Here is a 22,517-nt window from a genome sequence, read left to right as displayed (position 1 = left end):
GAGCACTTTTGACTTTTTCAGTTGCAGAGAAACATAGATGTATCTGGCAAGCTGTACCCACAGCAGCCCTCTGCCCAGAGCCCTTTGGGTGCCAAGGAGAGCCCCCAAAGGAACCACACCATCATTTAACCCATCACTCTGTATTCCTATTATAACACTTAGGTTTATTGTGAACTTTCAGAAATTCAACTATGTGTTAGTATGACATCATGTGCATAAGTCTGGAGCTGCTTACATACATTAAAATATGGGCAGTATTGTATTTAACATTATTTTTTAATCCATTGAATTCACAGAAGGACAATAAAGTATGTTAATATTAATTTTATTACTTTACAACTATGAGCACTTAAAAATGTCACACATAAAGCTCATGTGACGAATGGCATAAGAGTTAATAATCCAAACTTCGACTCTCCCAAGATCATTTGCCACTATACATTTCTATATCAATTATTGTATTTCAAAGATAGGAGGAGCTTAAAATGACATTTTCCTCTACATGATCTGACTCTATCCTAACATCATCAAGGTAATATTTGAAGTTCAAGATGTGGTTTAATTTTTTTTTAACAGTATTCTCTTATCCTAGACAAGTTTCTCAGTTTAAAAATTACTTGACACATAGCCATTAGACTATGGGGACAATTTTTCTACTAGAAATACAGCTAATACATCAATGGACACAAGGCAAAATTAAGCAGAATGAGTAAATCAGATAAGGGATTTGTATATAAATTTAAAAGTTTAAGATTAACTTTATCATCTATATTTTCTATACTATAATTATATTTACCATGTGCATTATCTCATACAAAGGATCAAAAACAAAGTAGACATTTTTTGAAAGGGTAAAGAATTTATACATTTAAAACCCTTTTGATTAAAATCTGTTTGCAGAATTTCCAGAAATTAGAAAAGATGGCTTCAAGTCTTCATTGTTCTAAAGCTGTGTTTCCTTGCCTGGCCAGCAGTTGGGTTGTAGCAAATGATCACTTGTAGTACAATTTTCCTTTCTGATTCTTGTAGACACCATTGTCCTTTCTCTCTTGGTTCTGAAGCTTCTATGTTTTGAAACATAATTTTTCTTTAAAGTGAAAAGTACTGCAATACTTAGGAATATGGACATTATGCCCAGCATCATAGTTAGTCCCAGATATATGTGTCTAGAGAAAGAGAGAACATCAGTCTTAATTATTATAATCATCCAACTTTAAATAAAATGTGAAAGGAAGCTCATCATATCATTCAATAAATATCAGTATCAATGAAATCCATCGACAGCAATAAAACCATCACAAGGATGGTTTTCTTTAAGACTGCAGATTCAGTGGCTCTCAAAGGGCTTTCTATGAACATTTGACAGACTACTGAAGGTAGTATGCTTACATAGAGGAATTTTTTATAGTACCATCATGTTCAGTTACTACTAATTGCATAATCAGTTCTATCCTCTCTGTAAATTTGTCCCTTAGACCAGGTGACCATATCCCTGTTTGCCCAGAAAAGTCCCAGCTTATCTAGTGTTGTCCCAGTGTAATTTTTAATAATGTACCCTTTAATTCTTAAACGTATCCCAGTTAGATAGATAAATCATGTGGCTATCCCGAATCTTGCACAAATTCACTTTTACAGAAAAACTGCAAGAAGCAATGTTACGGGGGAATCAGAGCTCTCGGTAGAGCAGAATGATTTAAGAATAAACCAGAGGTTTAAGTCAGTTTTTCCTATGAGAAGCCTTTAGTTCTACATTCTATTATAAGACACAAAGATATGGAAGGGCAGGTTGAATGATGCATTCCAGTCACCTTGTACATGCACTTACAGTCTCTGATTGAGTTACATTGTCTTTACATTACAGTGAATACAGCCTTAATAAATGTGAGTAAAGTGTGAACTTTACTCACAGGTCAGGTCCCTTTCAAAGACCAAAATAAATCTCTCACATAACATCAAAGCCTATTAAATTGAACAAACTTCTTTAACATGATTGGCTCAATTCACACCCAACTTCCAACTTACATGGCTCGGCACCAAGTGTTTTTCTCTAGAAAATGCTCAGATTGTAAATCGAAAGAAATCCTTCTTGCTTTTAAGCCATTGAAGCGTTGCTTTAAGCAATAAGGGAACTAAATGTTTGATGAATTGAACTGAATGATACCATAGTGAAAAAGCCATGTCCCTCAGCCCCATACATACTCCCACTCACAGAGAAAACCTTTTACTTTTATGCATTTCAAGTACTGGAATAATTGAACATCAGTTTGGCAATAAAAGCCGGATAAATTTAGAGCCAAATCCAACTCTTGCCCAAGGGGATTATTTCTGACGTAAATGGGACAGTTTGGCTCAGTTTGAAAAAGAATAGAAATAAACCCAAAATGTGACCCAAATTTAAATGTTTCTGAGTTTCAGGGAATTACTCATTTGTATGCATAAACTTTCAAAATACTTTATTCTGGAATCTTATGTCATATTGAAAAAAAAAAAAGATTATCTAAAATACAAGTCAAGATTAGGAATGGGGGGTGGGAAATGAAAGATATAGCAAAATCATCAAATGATAATAGAATTATTCTCTAAAACAACACACTTCTTGATTATACTATCCTTTTCCTTACAAGCAGTAAAACTGCATGAGGAATTATTAGTGCCAATTACGTTGTGCAAACCTGGAATGCGGTAGGAGTGAAATGTGGGAACAGGTTTGATACGGTACCTAAACGCATTTGAATCGTATAATCTGCAGGATCCTCTACTTCCACATCTTTTAAATCCCCATTTGAGGCATGAAGTGTCAATCAAAACTCCAAAATACACAGGAGCTGGGATACCTGCTGTGAGAAAAACAGATAATTTTTACTAAACATAGATGCACAACTTTTTGGCTATCCTATAATGAATGATTATCTGGAATTTTTGGACTGAAATTATTTTCAGTCCAAAAATTACTGCTTTGGAGATAACAGGGCATCATAGGAGACAAGAATATGCCACCCCAAAATATGCTTCTAATGAAAAGGTTATTTTAAGAAACAGAAGACACAGGAGAAGCTCTGAAGACATGACATACATTTCGTTTTTGAAAAGGAAATTTACATTATAAGGAAATCTCTATATGTAAGGGTGTCTCCCTCTCTCCATACCAGGAAGAGAAGGGTTCCAGATTCAGGAAAGATGTAACTGATTCTATTTTACATAAAATCCCATGAGCAAGAAGAGCAATTAGATAAATATACCTAACATCAATTTGGATTATTTGGAGTCAAATAAAATTTCTCTTTCTGTATGGTCCAATTTAATAGATTATTTACTGCTTAAAATATTTAGATAACTATCTTTACATTGCTTTTAATAATAATGTGAAGGAAAGCGAAAAGATTCAAAATGCTTGCCATTTTCTGGATATGTTTTAAAATTTTCATAATGACAAATGTTCAAATATTCACAAACTTAAAATGAACCCATAAGTGCCATCACTAACTTCAACCATTATTAATATTTTGTCATTCCCATGTCATCTATCTCCAGACCCTCACCTCTCCCATCCTCTGAAATTTTGGGGGGGGATATTTTAAGAAAAATCTCAGATATCATGTTCTTTACTTTAATATGTATTTAAGTATGCATGTCTGATGGCATTTTTAAGCATACCACTATGCCATTCAACACATTTTATAACTCTTTAATAAAAATCCATATTTATGCTAAAAGATCAGACAGAGACAAATACTATATGACCTTATTTATCTGTGGACTCTCCAAAAAACACGCCCCCAAACTCATAGTAAAAGAGATTAGAGTTGTGATTTCCAGAGGAGAAGGCTGGGGAATTGGAGGAACGTGGCCAATGGCACAAAATTCCAGTTGTAAGATAAATAATTACTAATAATGCAACATACAACATGATGACTATAGCTAACACTGATACATATGTAGGAAAAATGTTAAAAGAGTAACTCCTAAGAGTTCTCGTAACTAGGAGAAAAATTTTTTTTTACTTTTTTCCTTGTTTCTTTTCATTGTATCTATGGATGGATGTTAGCTGAACTTATCGTGGTAATCATTTCACCATGTATGTACATTAAATCATCATGATGTACACTTTAAACTTATACAGTGATGCGTGTCAATTATGTCTCAATGATACTGAAAACAAAATCCATACTCAAACTTTTCTGAATATGTTCAAGTCACTGTTTTAGCCATTGGTTTATTCTCCTCAGGATTCATACCAGGTAAACACATTACATTTAGCTAATGACTCTTTATATCAGCTCCCTCACCCCCAATTTTTTTCATACGAATGATTTTTGAAGATAGATATTTGTCCTATAGAAACTGCCACAGTCTGGATTTGACTGATTGCCTCTTCACAACATTGTTTAATTTCGTGTTCTATCTTGTAGTTTTTGCAATAACCTGGTAGTTAGCTCTTGGATGCACTCAGGTTCAATTTATCTTAGGCAGGAAGAAGTTAGGTGGTTCTGTATGTCCTGGCAGGAGCCACATGCTGTCTGCGTGCCACTCTTAGTAACGTGAAAATGGATCTGAGACTCAGGCTATGCCCCCATTAACGAAGTCTTCATCAACTTTCACCGACAGCTTTTAACTGTTGATGAAGTTGCAAATAGGGATTTTTAAACGTTGTATTAGTCCTTGTGTACAAATTATTTAGGATTTTTCCGTAAAAGAGAATTTCTTTCATGGCCATTTAGTTACTTGAAAATACAGTTAATAGAAGAAAGGTAGGATAGACGGTCAATTCTTTCCCTTCACTAATTTTAAAAATAATGAGCTGGTGTGCTAGTGTTCTCCCAAATTATTTAAGTATCACTATGAATTCATGTATTTATACATAATCAATATATTTTAATATAGTGCAGCTATTAATTATTATTATTATTATTATTACGTTTCCAATTTTCCTCAACCTTAGGCCAAATTCCTCAAATTGGTCCTGTGCCCTTTTGACATATCTTTATTAGCCTCTGGCAGCTTTCTCACTTTCCAGCCCAAAAAGTCCCATAAGAATCTTATGCATTTTCTATCTTAGACCTTGAATTGGTCATTTCTCCAAAGTACTATGTTCCTTTACTGAGAAATGATAATTGGAAATCACAGACTGAGTACGATGGGTGTTCATTTCTTCAATATTACATATATTCTGGATTTTTCAGAAGACAGAGCTATAAAATACACATTATTTAAAAACAAAACAATGAGTTCACCTTGACATTTTACTTATTTTATGCTTTTATCACTTTTCTATTATGCTGAAAATATTCCTAATGATATACATAATATCTCCTTTGCTTTATCTTAAAATATATAATAGTTTCAATATAACAATGCCAAAGTTAGTATTAATTATAAGACTATAAATTGTAGTGAAGCTATAGAGATTTGGTAATAATTTTATCTTTTTAAGTTGTTTAAAGTTTTTTATTTTTTTTCTGTATGGTTATGTCACTTATATGATGTACAGCTAATTTCAGTTTGTTTAAAACATTTCTTTGGTTCTCTTAATTTAATTGTTTAATTATGTAAAAACACATGACTTCAAATTAAAAATTATATAATAGTTATATTTACAAAGACTCATTTCTATCCTGTCTTCTAGTCCTTTTTTTTCTTCCCTAAGAGTAATCTTTTTTAAAAAAATTAGTTTTTAGCTTATGCTTCCATTGTTGCTATTTTTAAGTAAGAACAGATATCTTTGTATGTGTGTATAATATGTTTACCTTTCCATACTTACACCAAATACATCATACTATAAACGTTGGGCTACATTTTGCTTCCTTTCACTTAATGGCATAGCATTTAGTATTATAGACCAAATTGTGTCTCTCCAAAATTTACCTGTTGTAGTCCTAACTGTCAATGTGGCTGCATGTAGAGACAGAGCCGTTAAGGAGACAATTAAGGTTAAATGAGGTCCTAAGGGTGAGGCCTTAATCTGACAGTACTGGTGTCCTTACAAGAAGAGGAAGAAACAGCAGAGACTTCTCTAGCTCATACTCTCCCCATGTTTACAGAGGAAAGGCCATTTGGGACACAGTGAGAAGGTGGCCTTCTACAAGCCAGGAAGGGAGGTCTCACCAGACTCCAACCCTGTCCGTACCTTGATCTTGGTCTTCCCAGCCTTCAGAACTACGAAAAAATAACTTTCTGTTGTGTAAACCTCTTAGAGCATGGTGTTCTGTTATGACAGCCAGAGCTGACTAATACACTTGGTAACATTAGAGAGAGATTTTTCCCCACTCATCCTTACAGCTGCGTAGTATTTCATTCTGTGAGTTTACTATAGTTTATTCAACCAAACTCACACCGATGGACATTTAAACTGCTTGCAGCCTCTCGCTATCATAAATAAATGCCACAATGATTTGATATCCATAAAATTAGACTTATTTCATACTTTTGCTAGCAAATTTTTGACAACAATTTCTAGAAGTAGGAGTGCTAAGTAAGAAGATACATCTACATGTGATTTTGTTAGTTTTTGCTAACTAACTTTCCCCAGAAATAGTATTATTTTCTCAACAGTAATATATAATATGAATGTATGTAGTTTCCCACATACTGCAAACATTTGGTAATTTGCCCATGTGAGAAGTAAGAATTGGTATCTCAGTGTAGTTTTAGTTTGTATTATTCTTATTATGAGAGAGGTTGACCATTCTTTTATACATGAAGAGACATTTACATTTATTTTTCCGTGAAATGGTTGTTCATATCTTTTACCCATTTTTCTTTTTGGTTGTTGGTTTCTTCATTCTCGACACTTAGGATCTCTCTTTAGAATAAAGATATTTGCCACTTGTCTGTTATAAAAATTGCAAAAAAAAGTTCCCGGTTTGTATTTGCCTTTTTCAACATTGGCCTTATGATAATTATCATTTGCCTTACAATATTATTGCCATTTCAAGTAGATTTTTATTTTTATGGAATCAATTTTACGAATCATTTCTTTTACTTGAAGTCTTTCTCATACTGTAGGTCAAATCTATATTCTCAAAGGGAGGTGGATATAGAGACCAATTCCAGCCAGGGACATACTTCAGGTCAGTAATCTGAAATTTTTTCTAGATAACATGTTTTTATAGTATAGAATTAGAGCCAGCCATGATGGTATACACCTCCACTTTTGTTGTTTCCTCAGTTTTATCAGGATTATGTTGTATTTTCATTTAACACCTATTTATATCAAGATCTATGCAAACCAAATTTATTTTCAGATTTTTTTTTAAAGCTCTAAGTTTGTTTTTCTCCCTGGTAGTTCTTTTCTGTTAAATTGCAGAGGAACATTTATGATTGTTTCACTTTCTTCTTTAGAATATAAGCTTTTTAAGGACAGAAACCTTATCTGACTCATTCACTCTATTTCCTATGGTTTTAATAAATGCATATTGCAAAATCTGGTAGTCAGAAGAAACATTCCAATTATATTAAATATCATCAACTCAAATCCATACTGCTTTGATTCTTTGAATGATCTGACCTTTCTACCAAAATAATATATCCTAGCACTGAGAGTAGCTCAAAATAATTCCTTCCATTTTTTTAGGCTTCAGCCTTTCTTACTGATTCATTTTTTGTTTCTTTTCTTTCTCCCAGAGGTCTTTCTCATAACAGCAATGGATTTTTTGACAATAGACCAATGCTGGAAATTACAAGATTGTTAAACAAAAAACTATCATTACTTTCACAAAATCACTTTATATAACATTGGTACAGCATTGGTTCTCAGTAAATATTTCTGGAGAAGTCAAGGAAAGGAGGGTGGGAAGGAAGAAATGAAGGAAGAAAATAAAAATAATAGTAACCTAACCACCTACATCATTTAGTTACATGTAATAATTCTGTAAAAATATTTAGGAAAGCATTCAAAATATACTTGTAATGGCTACCATACTTAAAACATGGATTATACTTACCAAGAACTCTTATTGCTAAGGTGTAGATACCCAGGGCAAAAGACTTAAGTTGTGGCTTTATGCACCTAAAAACAACAACAAAAAAACCCATATACATATATATAACACATGGTCCATTAAAGCAAAGAGTAATATTAATGATAATCTACTTAATAAACATTACACATGAAATGATGTTAGAATTCAAGTAGCATTTATAGAGATCCCACTAATGTCCTAGCATGGGGAAAGCAAATTGTGTTAAATTAAATTCAATGTTAAATTAAATGCAAGGAGTTTACACTTAATATTCCTCAAAGGTAAATCACCTCTACAGAACATATTCAAATACTGTTGGGTAAAGTAAATTCACAAGTTTTACCAGAAAAATAACAGACTCACGAAGAAACAAAACAAAACAAAGAATCTCCAAATTTCTAAGGAATTGCAAGAATTTGTGGCAGCAAAAAAGGGTTAATAACCTATAACTAGTTTTTGTGGTTTTGGTCTGAAAGCACAGGACCATATCCATCTGATCATCATCACTGTGGCATGCTAAGTGTTTTTGCTAATTAGAGGATATCTGATTTTCCAGCAAAGTACAAGAATACATAAAATAACAAGAGCATCCTTAAAACATATATGACTGTATAGCTTCAACTGATTGGCCTGTGGATTTTCATAATAATAATAATGATGACATATTAGAAGTATTGAGTATTAACCATGGCACTAAATTCTTCATCGGTATAATATCATTTAATCTTTGCTTTAATAGAGGCAAACATCGCTCCTTTTCTGTTTCGATCAAAGGACACCACCTCCTTATGACATCAAAATGCACCATGGTTCATTTGAGGGGTTGGTGGTGAGGAAATTTCTTCCTCTAGTAGCCTGATTTTCATTTGGCCTCGGTAACTACTTGGCACAATATAAGAAGATGTTGAAGAAATAGCTATCCATGAAGAACTATCCTAGTCTAAGAACTCTGGGGCAATGCTTCTCCATCTTTTCAAACCTATGCTCCCATTTGAAAATACAAATATTTCATGTTCCTTTTCCAGAAAAACAGATATTTTGGATGTTATGTCTTATTTTCTGTTTACCCTTCCGAATCAATTTCCATAATATAAACTGCAGGAAATTAAAGATATATACGATACTTTTGATTAATTTTAGAAATATTAATACTCATTCTGGGTATATTAATTTAAAAGTCACCTACTTCATCTCACAGAAGATTAGTTTTTAATAAAATTTGATTTTTATGTTTAATAATTTTATCAGAATTAGTAATACTTTAAGTTATTTTTGTTAATTGTATAATAGTAACATTTGCAAGGCTAATTCAATTAGGAACATTTTGTCATTGAGAATACTTGTTACAAAACTAATATTTTAAAATTTGGATTTATATACTTTTTTTATGGAGATCTATGCCAGGAGAGTTAATAAAAAAAATGTTCAATCACAAATTATATTACAATAGAAAAAAAACCTATAGGGAATTTGGATGAAAATATAAATTCAAGGGGAAGGGAGAAATATGTAACACTTTGACTATTAAAGATCTTTCATGTAATTTTAAATTAGGTAATATTGGTAATTTAGTCACTGTTCGTTAGATCCATTTGGTTATATTTAAAAGAGTAACCTACGTGTAAAATAATTATATTTTTAAATGTAAATGTTTACAATATACTAGATTCAATACTTATTATTTAAATTTAAGATAACAGATTTTTAGATATCCACTTAAAAATATGCAAAGGAGTGCACAGTATTAAAAATTCTTTGAGGGTTGTATAAGCAAAAATATTTCCAGTCTTTAACACCATATTCATGGATTAGGATCTTGAATTGATCCAAAAGCCATTAACACCCCCCCCCCCCATACACATGTACACAGATAATTCCAGTCAGAGCAAGAATATATAGAAAAAGTAATAACCTACATTACAAAGTAGTAATAAATGAAAAATACTGTGGCATCATATGGGCCTTTAAAAGGTCTTATCAGTTGTATCATCCATAATTCTTATAAATTGTATCATCCATAATTCAGTGAAATTACATTTAATCTAAAACACATTTAGTCTGTACTGATTAATATTATCACCAGCACTAGAAATAGCATACTGTACTTATTGAGTGGATACAGTGATGCGGGCACTAACATTTCTTTCTAGTCCAGTGGTTTGTAAATATTTTTAACTAGAAAAATTTCTATTCAACCACATTTTTGTATAAAAACCTAAAGTGGGAAAAGTATAAGTGGAACAAGGATGTAGGACAAGTTTCCTGAGAGAGCTATAAGGAAGCAGGATGATTCTGTAGAACAGAATTTGAAATCACTGCTGGAGATGATTATAGTGTATCTTATGCTAAAATTGGGGCGGAAGCATCAGTGTTCACCTCAGAAGCAATATGTATCCAGGTATGCCGCCTAGGGATAAAGTATAGGACGTGATGACTGATATTACAAGGAAATACAGAAACATTTTGGGACATCCATTATCTTTTTGACATCTGCCCACCATGCCTGAGGAATTTCCTGATATCGAAGCTGTGATTCCCACACAGGTGCAGTTATAAAACATCTGTAACAAAATAGGGGAAAGTCCAATTACTGAGGTAAAATTTAAATACAAAGAAAGATAAATGTTTATTTTAAAAGACTGCAGTATGGTATACATGTATTATATAAATAATAGGGAAAATACTCTTTTATTTTTCTGTTAGGATATATTATCAAACAAAGCAAAATAGAGAGGCGACATTTCATTATCCAAACAGCAGATGGTTGGTCTACAAACTGCAGATCCTACACAACAATCTCTCAGCAAATCCTACCAAATCCAATTGTACTTTATCTCCTCTGCCACTTCCAGACAGTCTAAACCACCATTATTTCTTGCCTTGATTATTGCAATGATTTCTTCATGCTCAACTTGTGTCCACTCTTATCCAACTATCGTGTTTTCCACCCGGTAACCAGTAAAGTGAGCCTTGAAAAATGGCAGTCAGATTACATCACTATTCTCAACCTTTCAATGGCTTCTTATTATACTTGTATAAAACCCAAAATGCTTAAAGTGGCTTACACACTGGCGATGATGTAGCCCCTGGATCATGCTCAGAACTGACTGCTCAATGATTTCCCCTTCTCTCTCTGCTTCAGCCACACACACATGGGTTCCCACTGTGCCCTTGCTGTTTTCTCTGCTGGGCAGCTCTTCTAGACAGCTACATGGCTGGCACACACACTTCAGATCTTTGCTCAGATATTTCATTAAAGAGAGCTTCCATGGCCACCCATTCGAGACAATACCCTCCATCTCTCCACCCTTTCATCTTCACTCCTTATAGCTCTTATTACTACCAATTAGAATATTATATAATCATTTATTTTTAAACTATGTATTACCAGTAGAATGTAATCTCTGGCATAAACTGTCTACTTTGTCATCATTGTCTATCAAAGGCCTAAAATAGACTCTCATTTTAGACACTCAATACACGTTTGTCAAATAAATGGGCACAATTTGAGGATGTGACAGAATTTATAATGGTCATTAGAAAAAAAATATCCTAATAAATGAAACTTAACTAAATTTTGGACAGAGAGACAACTTTTATCATCCTTCATCAATTTATTTCTGTGAATTTCATGTATGAATGTGTATATATGATGAGCTGTCATTTTCATCAGAGAAGAGTTGTGATTTTTTAGATAACAATGGAATAAAGCTGGCATTTCTTTTTCAAGGAAGAGTAGCCATACAGGATGTTTATTTTTTTTAATGCCAGGTAAAGAGCTTTTGAATCTTGACTCTGTCTCTCACTTGGTATGTAAGTTTAGGCAAGTACCTTGTATTTCAGTGCTTCAGATCTCACTTGAGAAAAATAAATAAATTAGTACCAATTTACTTGAGGACCATAATATTTAAATGCAACTTTTTTTTTTTAAGCACCTTTCTTAGTCCCTGGCATTCAGTGTCTTCAATAAATGAAGCCCTAATTGAGAAAAACCTTCAGGCAGTTTGGGCAAAAGAGCAGTGGCTGAAAAAACAAAAAGAAAAAAAGAAAGAAAGAAAGAAAGAAGGAAGGAAGGAAGGAAGGAAGGAAGGAAGGAAGGAAGGAAGGAAGGAAGGAAGGAAGGAAGGAAGGAAAGAGAAAAAAAAGAGAAAGAAAGAGAAAGAAAGAAAGAGAAAGAAAGAAAGAAAGAAAGAAAGAAAGAAAGAAAGAAAGAAAGAAAGAAAGAAAGAAAGAAAGAAAGAAAGAAAGAAAGAAAGAAAAAAGAAAGAAAGAAAAAGCAAAGAAAGAAAAAAAGGAGGATGGAAAGGGATCGAGAGTGAAAACTCAGATTTCAGAGGAGTGGGTAGTCTTATTCACTGTTGCTAGGGACCAATCCTTTCTATTCTAATAAAATATCAAGATAACAATAAACAGAGAGTAAATCAACAAGTGTTACCCTGTGTCTGCAGAAGTGTTTGCTTAAGCATTCTTATAGTGTTGATAAACACATGTAAATATAGGTGTGGTTTAATTTTCACCCTTCTAGGACTGTCAAATACAGGCAGATCTCATCAGCCACCAGTACAAAGCATTCTGACCACTGCTATGTATACAGTAAATAAGAGAAAGAGTATGTGTTTGGGATAGGAATGTAAATGTGTGATTAGAGGGATGAGTATGTTAATAATTGATGCACAGAATATCCTTTACAATTGGTTTTCTACTTACATTTCCAACTTCATCTCTCCCACTCTACAAAAACCCTTATTCCAGCCACCTACTCTTGATCACACAAAGTGGCTTGATTTCTCAGGCAGAGCTGTCCTAGAACCACCAACCTCCTCACAATTGGATTCCTGATACCTGGGTCTAGACCTCTTGGGCTAGACTTTCTAACACTGGCCTTTATTTGTCCTGTCCCTAATACTTTCAAGGACCATGTCTTCAGGTCAGGAGACATGGATCCCAATGCAGATCTTATATGATTTTATAACTTAGACTCTTTCATTCAAGGCTAACAGTCCTTAAAAGCAAAAATAAGAGAACTAGACTACATAACTACAAAGGTCCTCAAACCTGTTCCATGATTCTAATTCTTAGCCTAATTCTTTCACAAACTTTAGTTCCACTAGTGATGGTTATATTTCCTGTCTCTGCACAAATGGACAAGGGCAGAGTAAGAGCCAGGTTTCCTACCAGTGTGGCCTGCTTCTGGGTTGGTCCCTGAGCTCCCACAGAATTGTGGAGTTATGGATTGTAGCAGGCACATGGGCACACACTTTAGAAAAGATTTCTTACAATAGTTTTTCCACTCCTGGTGGAGTTTTGACAACCAGCAAGACAAGCCGATGCATATGTGATTCCATTTTCACCACACATGGGTTCCCATTTTGTCTCTGAACATTTGCATCTTGAGTTGCAATCTGAAAAGAGAGCTCGTTCATGATAAGAGACAGGTTTGGTTCTGAAAAGAAATGTAACAGTATAAAATATTACCTCTTAGCAGGCAGCACCCTATTATTTTTAAAATGCAAAAAAACAATGTTCTTGAGTGATATAAATGGCACTGCCAATAAAGTTTTGCCTTTTGGAAATAGAATTGTCATCAGAAATGCCAGCGTCTGGTCGTTAAATGTGAATCTGCTATTAAACAGCTTTCTTTTAAAGTTATCTTTTGAGGTGTACAACTTCATGTAATATCCTATTCTTGGCTTTTGGCTTGTATTAATATGTATTGCTTCTAGAATCTTCCAATATATTTCAGTGCAAAGATGTATGAAAATGGGTAACAAGGCAGAAAAATAATCTTTTAGAGCAATTTATGTCATTACCTTAAATGCATTGCAGTGTGTGTGTGTGTGTGTGTGTGTGTGTGTGTGTGTTTAAATTTCCTTCAGAATTGTTGTGTGAGCATCAGCAGAACGGACATCGCTAATGGTGTGGTGAAAGAAAAAAATAGCAAAGCGGTGAACATTATTTCAACAGATTTTCAATGCTTTTAGGAGTCATATATACCGATGCCTTGCCAACTCATCCAGCTTTTCTCTCTCCCAAATATTCTCCCACTGTATGGAGCTCTTCCCTATCTTATATCATCTTTTCTAACTCTATTGCACGTGGTTTTTCAATGATTTACCCATTTATTTATTTATTCATAAAAAATGTATTGGAAGCCTTCTAAGTGCTTACTTTGGGAGGAGGAAAAATGGTTACAAATACGAACTAGCCAATATTTGTCCTCGAGAACTGGGTATTTTTGGTGGTTTGTTCTGTTTTTTAACAGTTACCTTTACCTAGATTTGATTGTTTTCTCTTTTCTCTCCCTCTTTTTTATTTCCTCTCATTTTCTCTTATCTTCCCCCTTCATCTGTCCCAGAATTCCTTTTCTTTCACTTCTATTTCTTCCGGTCACCTGAATTGCCTAATTCTTTTACTCTTACTCTCCTTGCACTATTCATGTCCCTTTATTCTTCTAAAGGATACTTACTTGTATACAATGATATGTCTTTTCTATCTGCTCCTTATTTGCTATCCATAGGCCCTTCATAATTCATTTTTTCCTCTTCCATTTTGAACTTATTTATATTCTTATTTTCCTACTCCCATTTTTTTTTTTTTTTTCAAAGGTAGTTGAGGGACTTACAACAACAACAAGAAAATATACACTGTTATGTATACTCAGTGAGGGCTGTAACTATTTGTTTTATTCACTTTCATGTCTCTGGCACCAAGAACAATTCCTGGTATCTAATAGGGTAAGGAACAAGATTTCTGATAAGTCAATCAAAACCAACAAAAAACATAGTATTCTAATTTGGAGAAAGAGTCACTCATTTTGGCCCCTCCCTCTGATAGGCATTTCCTATAATAATTACAATCATAATTTCTTAATTGCTGTAATATTCCATCTAGTAGACCTGCTGTGGATTTGGTTACCTCAAAACTCAAAACAAAAGACCTCTGAGAGTCTTCCAATGGAGTAAAAGGGTATTTAACTAGGTCTCCTGTGAAGTCACAGAGGAATATTTCATCCTATTCACTTCCATAAGGCATTAACTGTTAACTGAGGCTGCTTGGTAGTATCTGAAAGTGTAAATATGTGACTTTGAAAGCCTAGAATGAGGACACTATGGATACTGTAGGCTAAGATCATAGAAGGTTAGAGCTGAAAAGAATTTGGGGGGTGATCCTGGACGATTTCTCATTTGTCAGATCAGGAAAGTCAGGTCCAAAAGTGGGCAATTTTCTCAAATTCACAGTGTTTATTAGTGACAAATTATATCCCTTCCAGGTCTCTGGATTCTGAATTCATGTCTCACATCAGACTTATTCTCATTGTTGCAGAAGAAAGGTTTCTTCTACTACGATACCTAAAGCTTCTCCACAGTGTTCCTGCTGCATGTCCAGAATGCCCAGAAGTCTTGTGGAACAAAGTGATTCAGGATAATCCCTGGGGAGCATGTTGTATTTTATAAAACCAATCATTTTATATTACTGAAGGTAAGTTCAATTTATCACCTATGGCACTCTCGAAGCAGTAATTAATTATACATATTTCATGAAGGATGTGTTGACAGTGGAGTGGTTATTTAAAATTTTAATTATGAGTTTTATCAAACATGCCAGAATGTTTATACACAAATGAAATTTTTCCTTCAAAACAGTCAAACTTGGAGGAGAGAGATTTTTTTCAGGGATGTTGCCATGTCTTTTGGCTGTTTCCAATAGCAAAGCTGCTCTGAAAGGCTAATTCACTCTTTGCCATTGTTAAGAATATTCCAAAAAAACATAGAATGCAATTTCAAGAGGGGTCTTAGAATGTTTTAAACAATGGTAGCATTATTGCAATGCAATCATAGTATTTCAAGGTGAATGCTTTCAAGGGTTAGTACTCACACAATGAATATATCATCTTTTATTGGTTTAAAAATATTTAATCTTTTATTATGTGAGTATACTTTCAATGTGAATCTCAAAGGTTCACTGTTGTTGCCTGTTTATGTGATTGCTTTTGGCTTTGGGACAGCAGGATGTAGAAAGAATTTTATACTCTGAGGATGCTAACTGACTTTTCTAAATTCAGTTTCCATTAAATGGGGATAACAAGGTTTATTTCATAAAGGTGCTCTGAGGATCCAAGTGAGATAATAAAAGTTATAGTGTTTTATAAATTGCAAAATACAAGATACTTGACCACTGTCCATCTACCATGAAAATCGCAGGCACAGTTACAGATAGCACAAGGCTTCTACCCTCTTCAGAAACTTCTTTCTATTCGTGTTTACAACTAACATTCTTAATCTACATTGCTGTTACTAAGACAATGCTACACTTAATTAAGCATAACAGTGCTGTGATAACTTGTAGAAGCAATGGTATGTGAACTGTGTTTTCATTAATTTTCCTGGACCTTTTAGGTAACAGACTACAAGTGATGTTCACTTAACAGCAGGAGAAATCAAGTTAATGAAGGCAATGGAAATTGGAACAAGGAGACAAGAAAGATAGATAAGCTTAGATGGAAGGATAACAAGGGAGCTGGAGAGCAAGCAGTAAGCAAGAAGCAACTGAAACAGCAGGACACAGAGTGTAATGTCAGGAGCATTGGACTTCGAGCCACAGGCAGTTTCAGTAAGTTGGGCAGATGCAATCAGGGGGTCCGCCTGCCCTATAGCTACAGCTATTTTTTCTTTTTTTTAAACCAGTAATGTAGAGCTAGGTGGACATATAAAGAAACATACCCTGGGAACTCATGTTCAGAGACAGAGTGACGGCAAGACCTCTTGAAGGGAAAGGGCAAAGTATTAGGTTGGTGTAAAAGTAATTGTGGTTTAAAAGGTTACAAAAATAAAATAGCAAAAACTGCAATTACTTTTGCATCAACGTAATAGTTTCTTCAAGATCCAGTCTTGTATTAAGAGAGATTCCACTTCTGGGTATTTATCTGATGAAAATGAAAACACTAATTTGAAAAGATATATGCTCTTTGATGGGTATGGCAGCATTATTTACAATAGCCAAGATATGGAAGCAACCTAAGCGTCCATTAATAGATGAATGGATAAAGAAGAGGTGGTATATGTGTACACAGTGGAATATTACTCAGCAATAAAAAAGAATGAAATCTTGCCATTTGTGACAATATGGATGGATCTAGAAGGTATTGTGTTAAATGAAATAAGTCAGAGAGAGACAAAAACTGTATGTTTTCATTTATATGTGGCATCTGAAAAAACAAAACAAATGAACAAACAAAAGAGAAGTAGACTCATAGATCCAGAGAACTGAGGGTCTGCTAGAGGGAAGAGGGAAGGGGGAAGGGGGACAAAAGGTACAAACTTCCAGTTATAAAATAAGTAAATCATGGGTATATAATGTACAGCACAGGGTATATATGCATAATCAATAACATTGTAATAACTTTATAGGATGACAGTTGGTTACTAGACTTATTGTGGTGATCACATCGTAAGGTATATATCAATGTCAAATTGCTATACTGTACACCTGAAACTTATATAATGTTGTATGTTAACTACTCTTTAATTTTAAAATAACAGAGTGATAGATTTTGGAAACTAAGAAATCTAATCACCCACCCCTTACGAGATAGCATTGGTCGGAGAACATCAATAAATATTATTTTGACCAACTGCAAAAAGGTAAAGAGAGCTGTCACATGGGTCATTGGGTGAAGGAATAGCATTCTTTCCTGAAACTTCATATGACTTGAGTACAACAGAGACTATGAAGGGTGACATAGAGAACATTCTGGTTATTCAGGTGTTCAAAAAAAAAACAAAAAACAAATGTTGCTATGAATGGCACATCTATTTCGTGCCAGTTAAGTACTAATCACTTTCATGTATACTATCTTCCTTAAGTATTACAAAACCTTAAAAGAAGTTATTATTTTTAAATGGAAAAATTGAGTCTGGATTAGACTAAATAACTCATACAACGTCTCTTCGCTAAGAATAAGCAGAGGGAAGATTCAAGTTCTGTATTTTCCACTACCAGGTTGCTTCCCTAAAGTAAAATGTAAGTTTAGCATTTCTTATATTTCTGTAAGACATTCAGATCCAAAGGAGATGACAGATTTTGGTGACATAATAGCTTCCATCTCCTAAGTACTGTCAGCTATTCCACAGTACAATAAGGCCCTCTCCATAGTTATGATGCTTGTAAATAAAAATATTTTATTTTGACACTCTATCAAACATTAATTTGATTAAGCAAGCTAATCAGTTCAGATTATTTAATGAGAGAACATACCCTTGGTAGGAGACTGTTAGTCCTGCCACATCAGAATTTTCACAGCCCAATGCAAACAAGGAAAGGAATAGGAGGTACCCAAGGACAGATGATCCCAAGTATATTTTTGCAGCTCCACATACACTGATTCTGAACTTTTTCATCACTATCCCCCCAGAGAATATTCCAAGGGCCACTGCAGGTATGTTGATGAGACCTGAGGAACAAGAAAAATAGATCATTTTGCAAATCTCTGAAAGAAATTTGACTGCACTCACACAAACTTTCTAAGGGATTATACAAAATTATGCACTAGTTTCTGACACATTATTAGACTACTTGGTCATTTTAAGTTATAGAAATGTTAATTCACTATCATCTACTGACACATATCAAGAGATTTTGATGAATGTCTAGGCCATAGTTTAATGATAACACAACTGACAGTCTCAGAGTTCTGCCTACACAATGTCTAGCACAGGGCTTGAAATCAATAAGCACTGAATGTATCACCTTCAAGGGAAGAATTGTACTCATCATAGAATCCTGTGTTCCTCGCACAGTTTTCCATAAAAAAAGTATTAAAGAATAAACCTTAGTTGGTTCAACTATAGTTTATTCATTTATAACATTTCTCCTGGATATATTATTCTCTTATTTCAAGGTAATAAATTATAACAGATTACAAAAAAAAGTTTAGTAGGACATTTCAAATATACTGTTAGCTTGATTCTCCCTTTCAAATTCCCTAGGGTCTATAAGCTGTCCATGCTGGGTCAAGCTGATGGCAAATTTCCTGAATATCAGATGAGATGTGCTTCTTGCCTCCCAAAGTTTCTTAGAATTCTTTCATTCAATGTATTTTCAAGACATTTAATGAGATAGAAATTTCTCTCTGATGTCTTCATTATGAACGTTTTCCACTCACACCATAAAATGTACTGATCTTAAAATGTTTACCATCTAAATATTCCAAGTGGGAATATTAGTTGTAATTTGTAGTAACATCTGCAATTGAGTGCAGTTTACTTTATAGATTTTCTTTTGAATTTTATATATTTACCCAAACATCAAGTAAGCGAAGAGAAATGTTAGCTAACTTAACAATTATTATTTCATCATACCCATTCAGGTTCAAGACCCTGTTCTTTGTTATTATCTTAAATTAGAGTCATGACAACTGTGTTAACTGTTTTGAGATGGTCAGCACAATTAGAATTAGAATATAAATGGGAAACTTTGAATTCCTCACAGATGTATTATAGCCTTAGCCATTGAGATGAAATAGTAATGAGTTATAATAACAGCACTTTGGGAGGTTTTTAGAGCTTCTCTCCCAGTGAAGTAAAATTCCATATGATATAATGGACCTCACAATATTACTCTAATGTTGGAAGAAATAAGTATTAAAATCTGAATTTTACAGAGAGAAAAATGCAAGGAAAAATTTATGGGAATTTTCATACTCATATAGCTAATTGTGTGTAAAGAAGTAAAATTAGCCATCCTTCTTGGGCATAATAAAAATATATTTTTCTTCACAAATTAAAATTACTTTTCATCATCTCACATTTTTACTGAATTGCCAATCTTTTTCTTACTGACTTGTAACAGTACTATACTTTTCTCTTGATACAAGTTCTTTATTGAATATATATTATAATTATTTTCTCACAGACTTCAATTTGCCTTTCTACTCTTCTAATGGTGAGCGTCTTAATTTTAAGTCCAATTTTCTATCTTCTCTTTTTTCATTAATGCTATTTTAAGTCTCTTTTAAGAACTCTTTTCCAAACCCCAAGGCTATGAAAATGTTTTCCTTATGCTTCTACTAGTAACTTGTTTTAACTTTTACATTTAGATTATGATCAATTTCAAATTTTTTTTTTTTTTTGGCGTAATGTAAAGGAAAAGGTCAAGGTTCATTATCAAAATGAAAAGACCATTGGAGTCTCCTCTCATAAAAGGCTATGTTAAAAAAATTGAATATATTTTATGCCTTGAAAGAGTAGCATTAAATTACATTCATGGACTAAAGTAACTAATCCATGTTTTAAAAGTATCCAATTAGTTGCAGGGTAGTGTTTATATATTTGTAGATTCTGGTTCTTTATTCATTTCTTCATGTTTTTCTTTGCTCTTTAATATCTTTCTCATTATTGTTTGTATTGCTCTGCTAGAAACACGGCCCCTTTAAATAACCCAATCAGAAAAGTCTTTTGACTGAGCAAATAGAAACTTTGCTTTGTAAATGAAACCTTTAACCTGTCCAAATACTCCCTTTTTTATGATCCTAGAAACCGTTCAGGTAAAATGTCCACTGTTATGAGATGTTGGCTACACTTGAAACATAATATCCAGTATTAACAACCACCTAATAAAATGTATGCTTGGCCTATATGATATTTTCATGGTCACTCCTCCATAGTTGTGAATAATTCTTGCTAGAAAGTTGTACCACAGACTATGTAAATATTTTACTCTGCTAGATTATTTTCACTCACTTGTTGACTTCATATCTAAGATGCCACACCTTCAATCTAAATACTGGCATAAATTTCCCTAACTATACAAGGCTTAACAAGATGCAGCTGATAGTACCTATTGGAAAGCATGAGCATACCAATAACGAAGTTGGCCTTAGACGTAGACTGCCCATACTGTTGTTCAATGTACTTTGGTTTATACGTCACCATGCCAAATAACGAATTGAACTGAACAGTACTTGCACACAGATATAAGAAGTATACTGGGTTTCCAAAAAGATTCTTCAGTGATGGAAGAAAATCTGTAAGATAAAAATAACATGGAGTAATTAAAGACAGTGTCACCCTTGGCAGAAGATACAGCCTTGGCGGCAGGGCTTAGATGGCTGAGTCCCATTGTCATAGTTAACAAGAACATTTATAGTGTGGGACACACACACACAGACACACACACACACAGACACACACACTATGAATATTAAGCCATTGGCACAAGTCAAGGCTGAGATCTGGCCAGGGTCAGATGTAAACATAGGCACTTGCTTTTACAGGCATACAATTGAGATTATAGTTAGAGGTATAAATCAGACAGAAACAGATTGCTCTAACTGATATAAGTAAAAGGCAAGAGGAATGAGACTATTGCCTCACTACAGAGCTGGTAGCTATAGGCAGGACATTAAGAACTTCAGTTTCCTGATCTCTATTTTTCAAAATTGGGTCATGGTCACAAGAAAAGGAATATGAACATTATTTCCATTTAATGTATGAACATCAATGTAAGAAATGAGCTTTGGTTTTCTTCCTTCTTCCTTGTATGCAGCCAGTTAGAAATGTGAAGATTTTCTATAAATATAAATATTGCTTGCTGGGGCCGTCCAGGAAAGAATATTGCTGGACCAACTGAAGGGGACCAATCTTCCTCATGGCCGCATGTTTCCATGTAGAGGGTATTCACTAGAACACATCTGGCCTTTTGCCTCACAGCACATTCACTCCAGTCATCATTGGTGGGAGTCATACACTGGTACACATTTCACAAATGGGCGGATCTCATCTGTGAAAAGGCTAGAAGCACTGAAGATTAACTCTTGTCTTTTCTGTCCACCCAGGCTGATGTGAAGCAGCATTCTTGGGTCAGGGTAGCTGCAAGGTCTAAATTGAGGAGGTGTGAGGGTAGAATATCAATCAGCAAGACTTTGGGTCATGTTCTTCAATAAAACTGATTTTTAAAATCTTCATTTCTGCTCTCTGCATAGTTTCCCAAATTTTTCTGAACACATGAAGGGAAGATAGATATTATTTAAAGATCCCTATAAAGTCCAAACAGGAAAACTGAAAGTATTTCAAAATCAAAGAGAGTCTGGCTTACCTCTTGCCATTTCCATGATTTTTGCTTTTTCTCCAAGGGGTGTTTGGTAATCTGTGTGATCATCCATAATAAACTTGGATTTCTCAGAGGAGGAATTGGAATCCTCTCTGCTTCGGGGTCTCGGAATACTCTTTGGTAAACACCAGAAAGGTACAGCTGCAAGGAGACTTAGGATTCCTGCTATTAGATAACCAAGCCACCAGGCGCCTACCCACTGGGGATCTTTTGGGGTAATGGTTATGTGATCTGAAAGAGAGAGAGGATGGCTAAATAGCATATACAGCAAAGCTACTGTGTTAAAATAAGCCTCTTTAAAAAAAATCCTAGCATTAACTCTATCACATTATAAAAATATCTAATAATTCATATATAACTTTTTCTACTCTGAATGTTACTATCTTGCTCTTTGAAGGAAAGATGGTGTTTCTGGAGCACGACACTTTCTTTTTTTGTTCCTTAGGTTAGAAG

General features: G+C 34.1%; 1 protein-coding gene across 2 annotated transcripts in view; it reads right to left on the bottom strand.

Moving 5' to 3' along the window:
- Positions 1–227: 227 nt before the first annotated feature.
- The window catches only part of SLCO1C1 (solute carrier organic anion transporter family member 1C1), a 47,799-nt gene continuing 25,509 nt past the window's right edge, over positions 228–22,517 (bottom strand). The window contains exons 9-16 of one of the 2 annotated variants that reach the window (XM_033118734.1): positions 22,050–22,295; positions 20,815–20,979; positions 18,213–18,408; positions 13,236–13,401; positions 10,335–10,519; positions 7,941–8,005; positions 2,720–2,837; positions 228–1,166 (exon numbers count right to left, since the gene is read on the bottom strand). In XM_033118734.1, coding sequence (XP_032974625.1) covers positions 944–1,166; positions 2,720–2,837; positions 7,941–8,005; positions 10,335–10,519; positions 13,236–13,401; positions 18,213–18,408; positions 20,815–20,979; positions 22,050–22,295 — 1,364 coding nt within the window. In that variant the 3' untranslated portion in view covers positions 228–943. The remainder of the gene's footprint in view (positions 1,167–2,719; positions 2,838–7,940; positions 8,006–10,334; positions 10,520–13,235; positions 13,402–18,212; positions 18,409–20,814; positions 20,980–22,049; positions 22,296–22,517) is intronic. The other variant, XM_033118735.1, reaches the window with a different exon arrangement.

This window comes from Rhinolophus ferrumequinum, chromosome 10 (assembly GCF_004115265.2).
Source record: "Rhinolophus ferrumequinum isolate MPI-CBG mRhiFer1 chromosome 10, mRhiFer1_v1.p, whole genome shotgun sequence".
Lineage (NCBI taxonomy): Eukaryota > Metazoa > Chordata > Mammalia > Chiroptera > Rhinolophidae > Rhinolophus > Rhinolophus ferrumequinum.
Note: the sequence above shows the minus strand (reverse complement) of the source record. Positions and strands in the feature narration are given on the sequence as shown.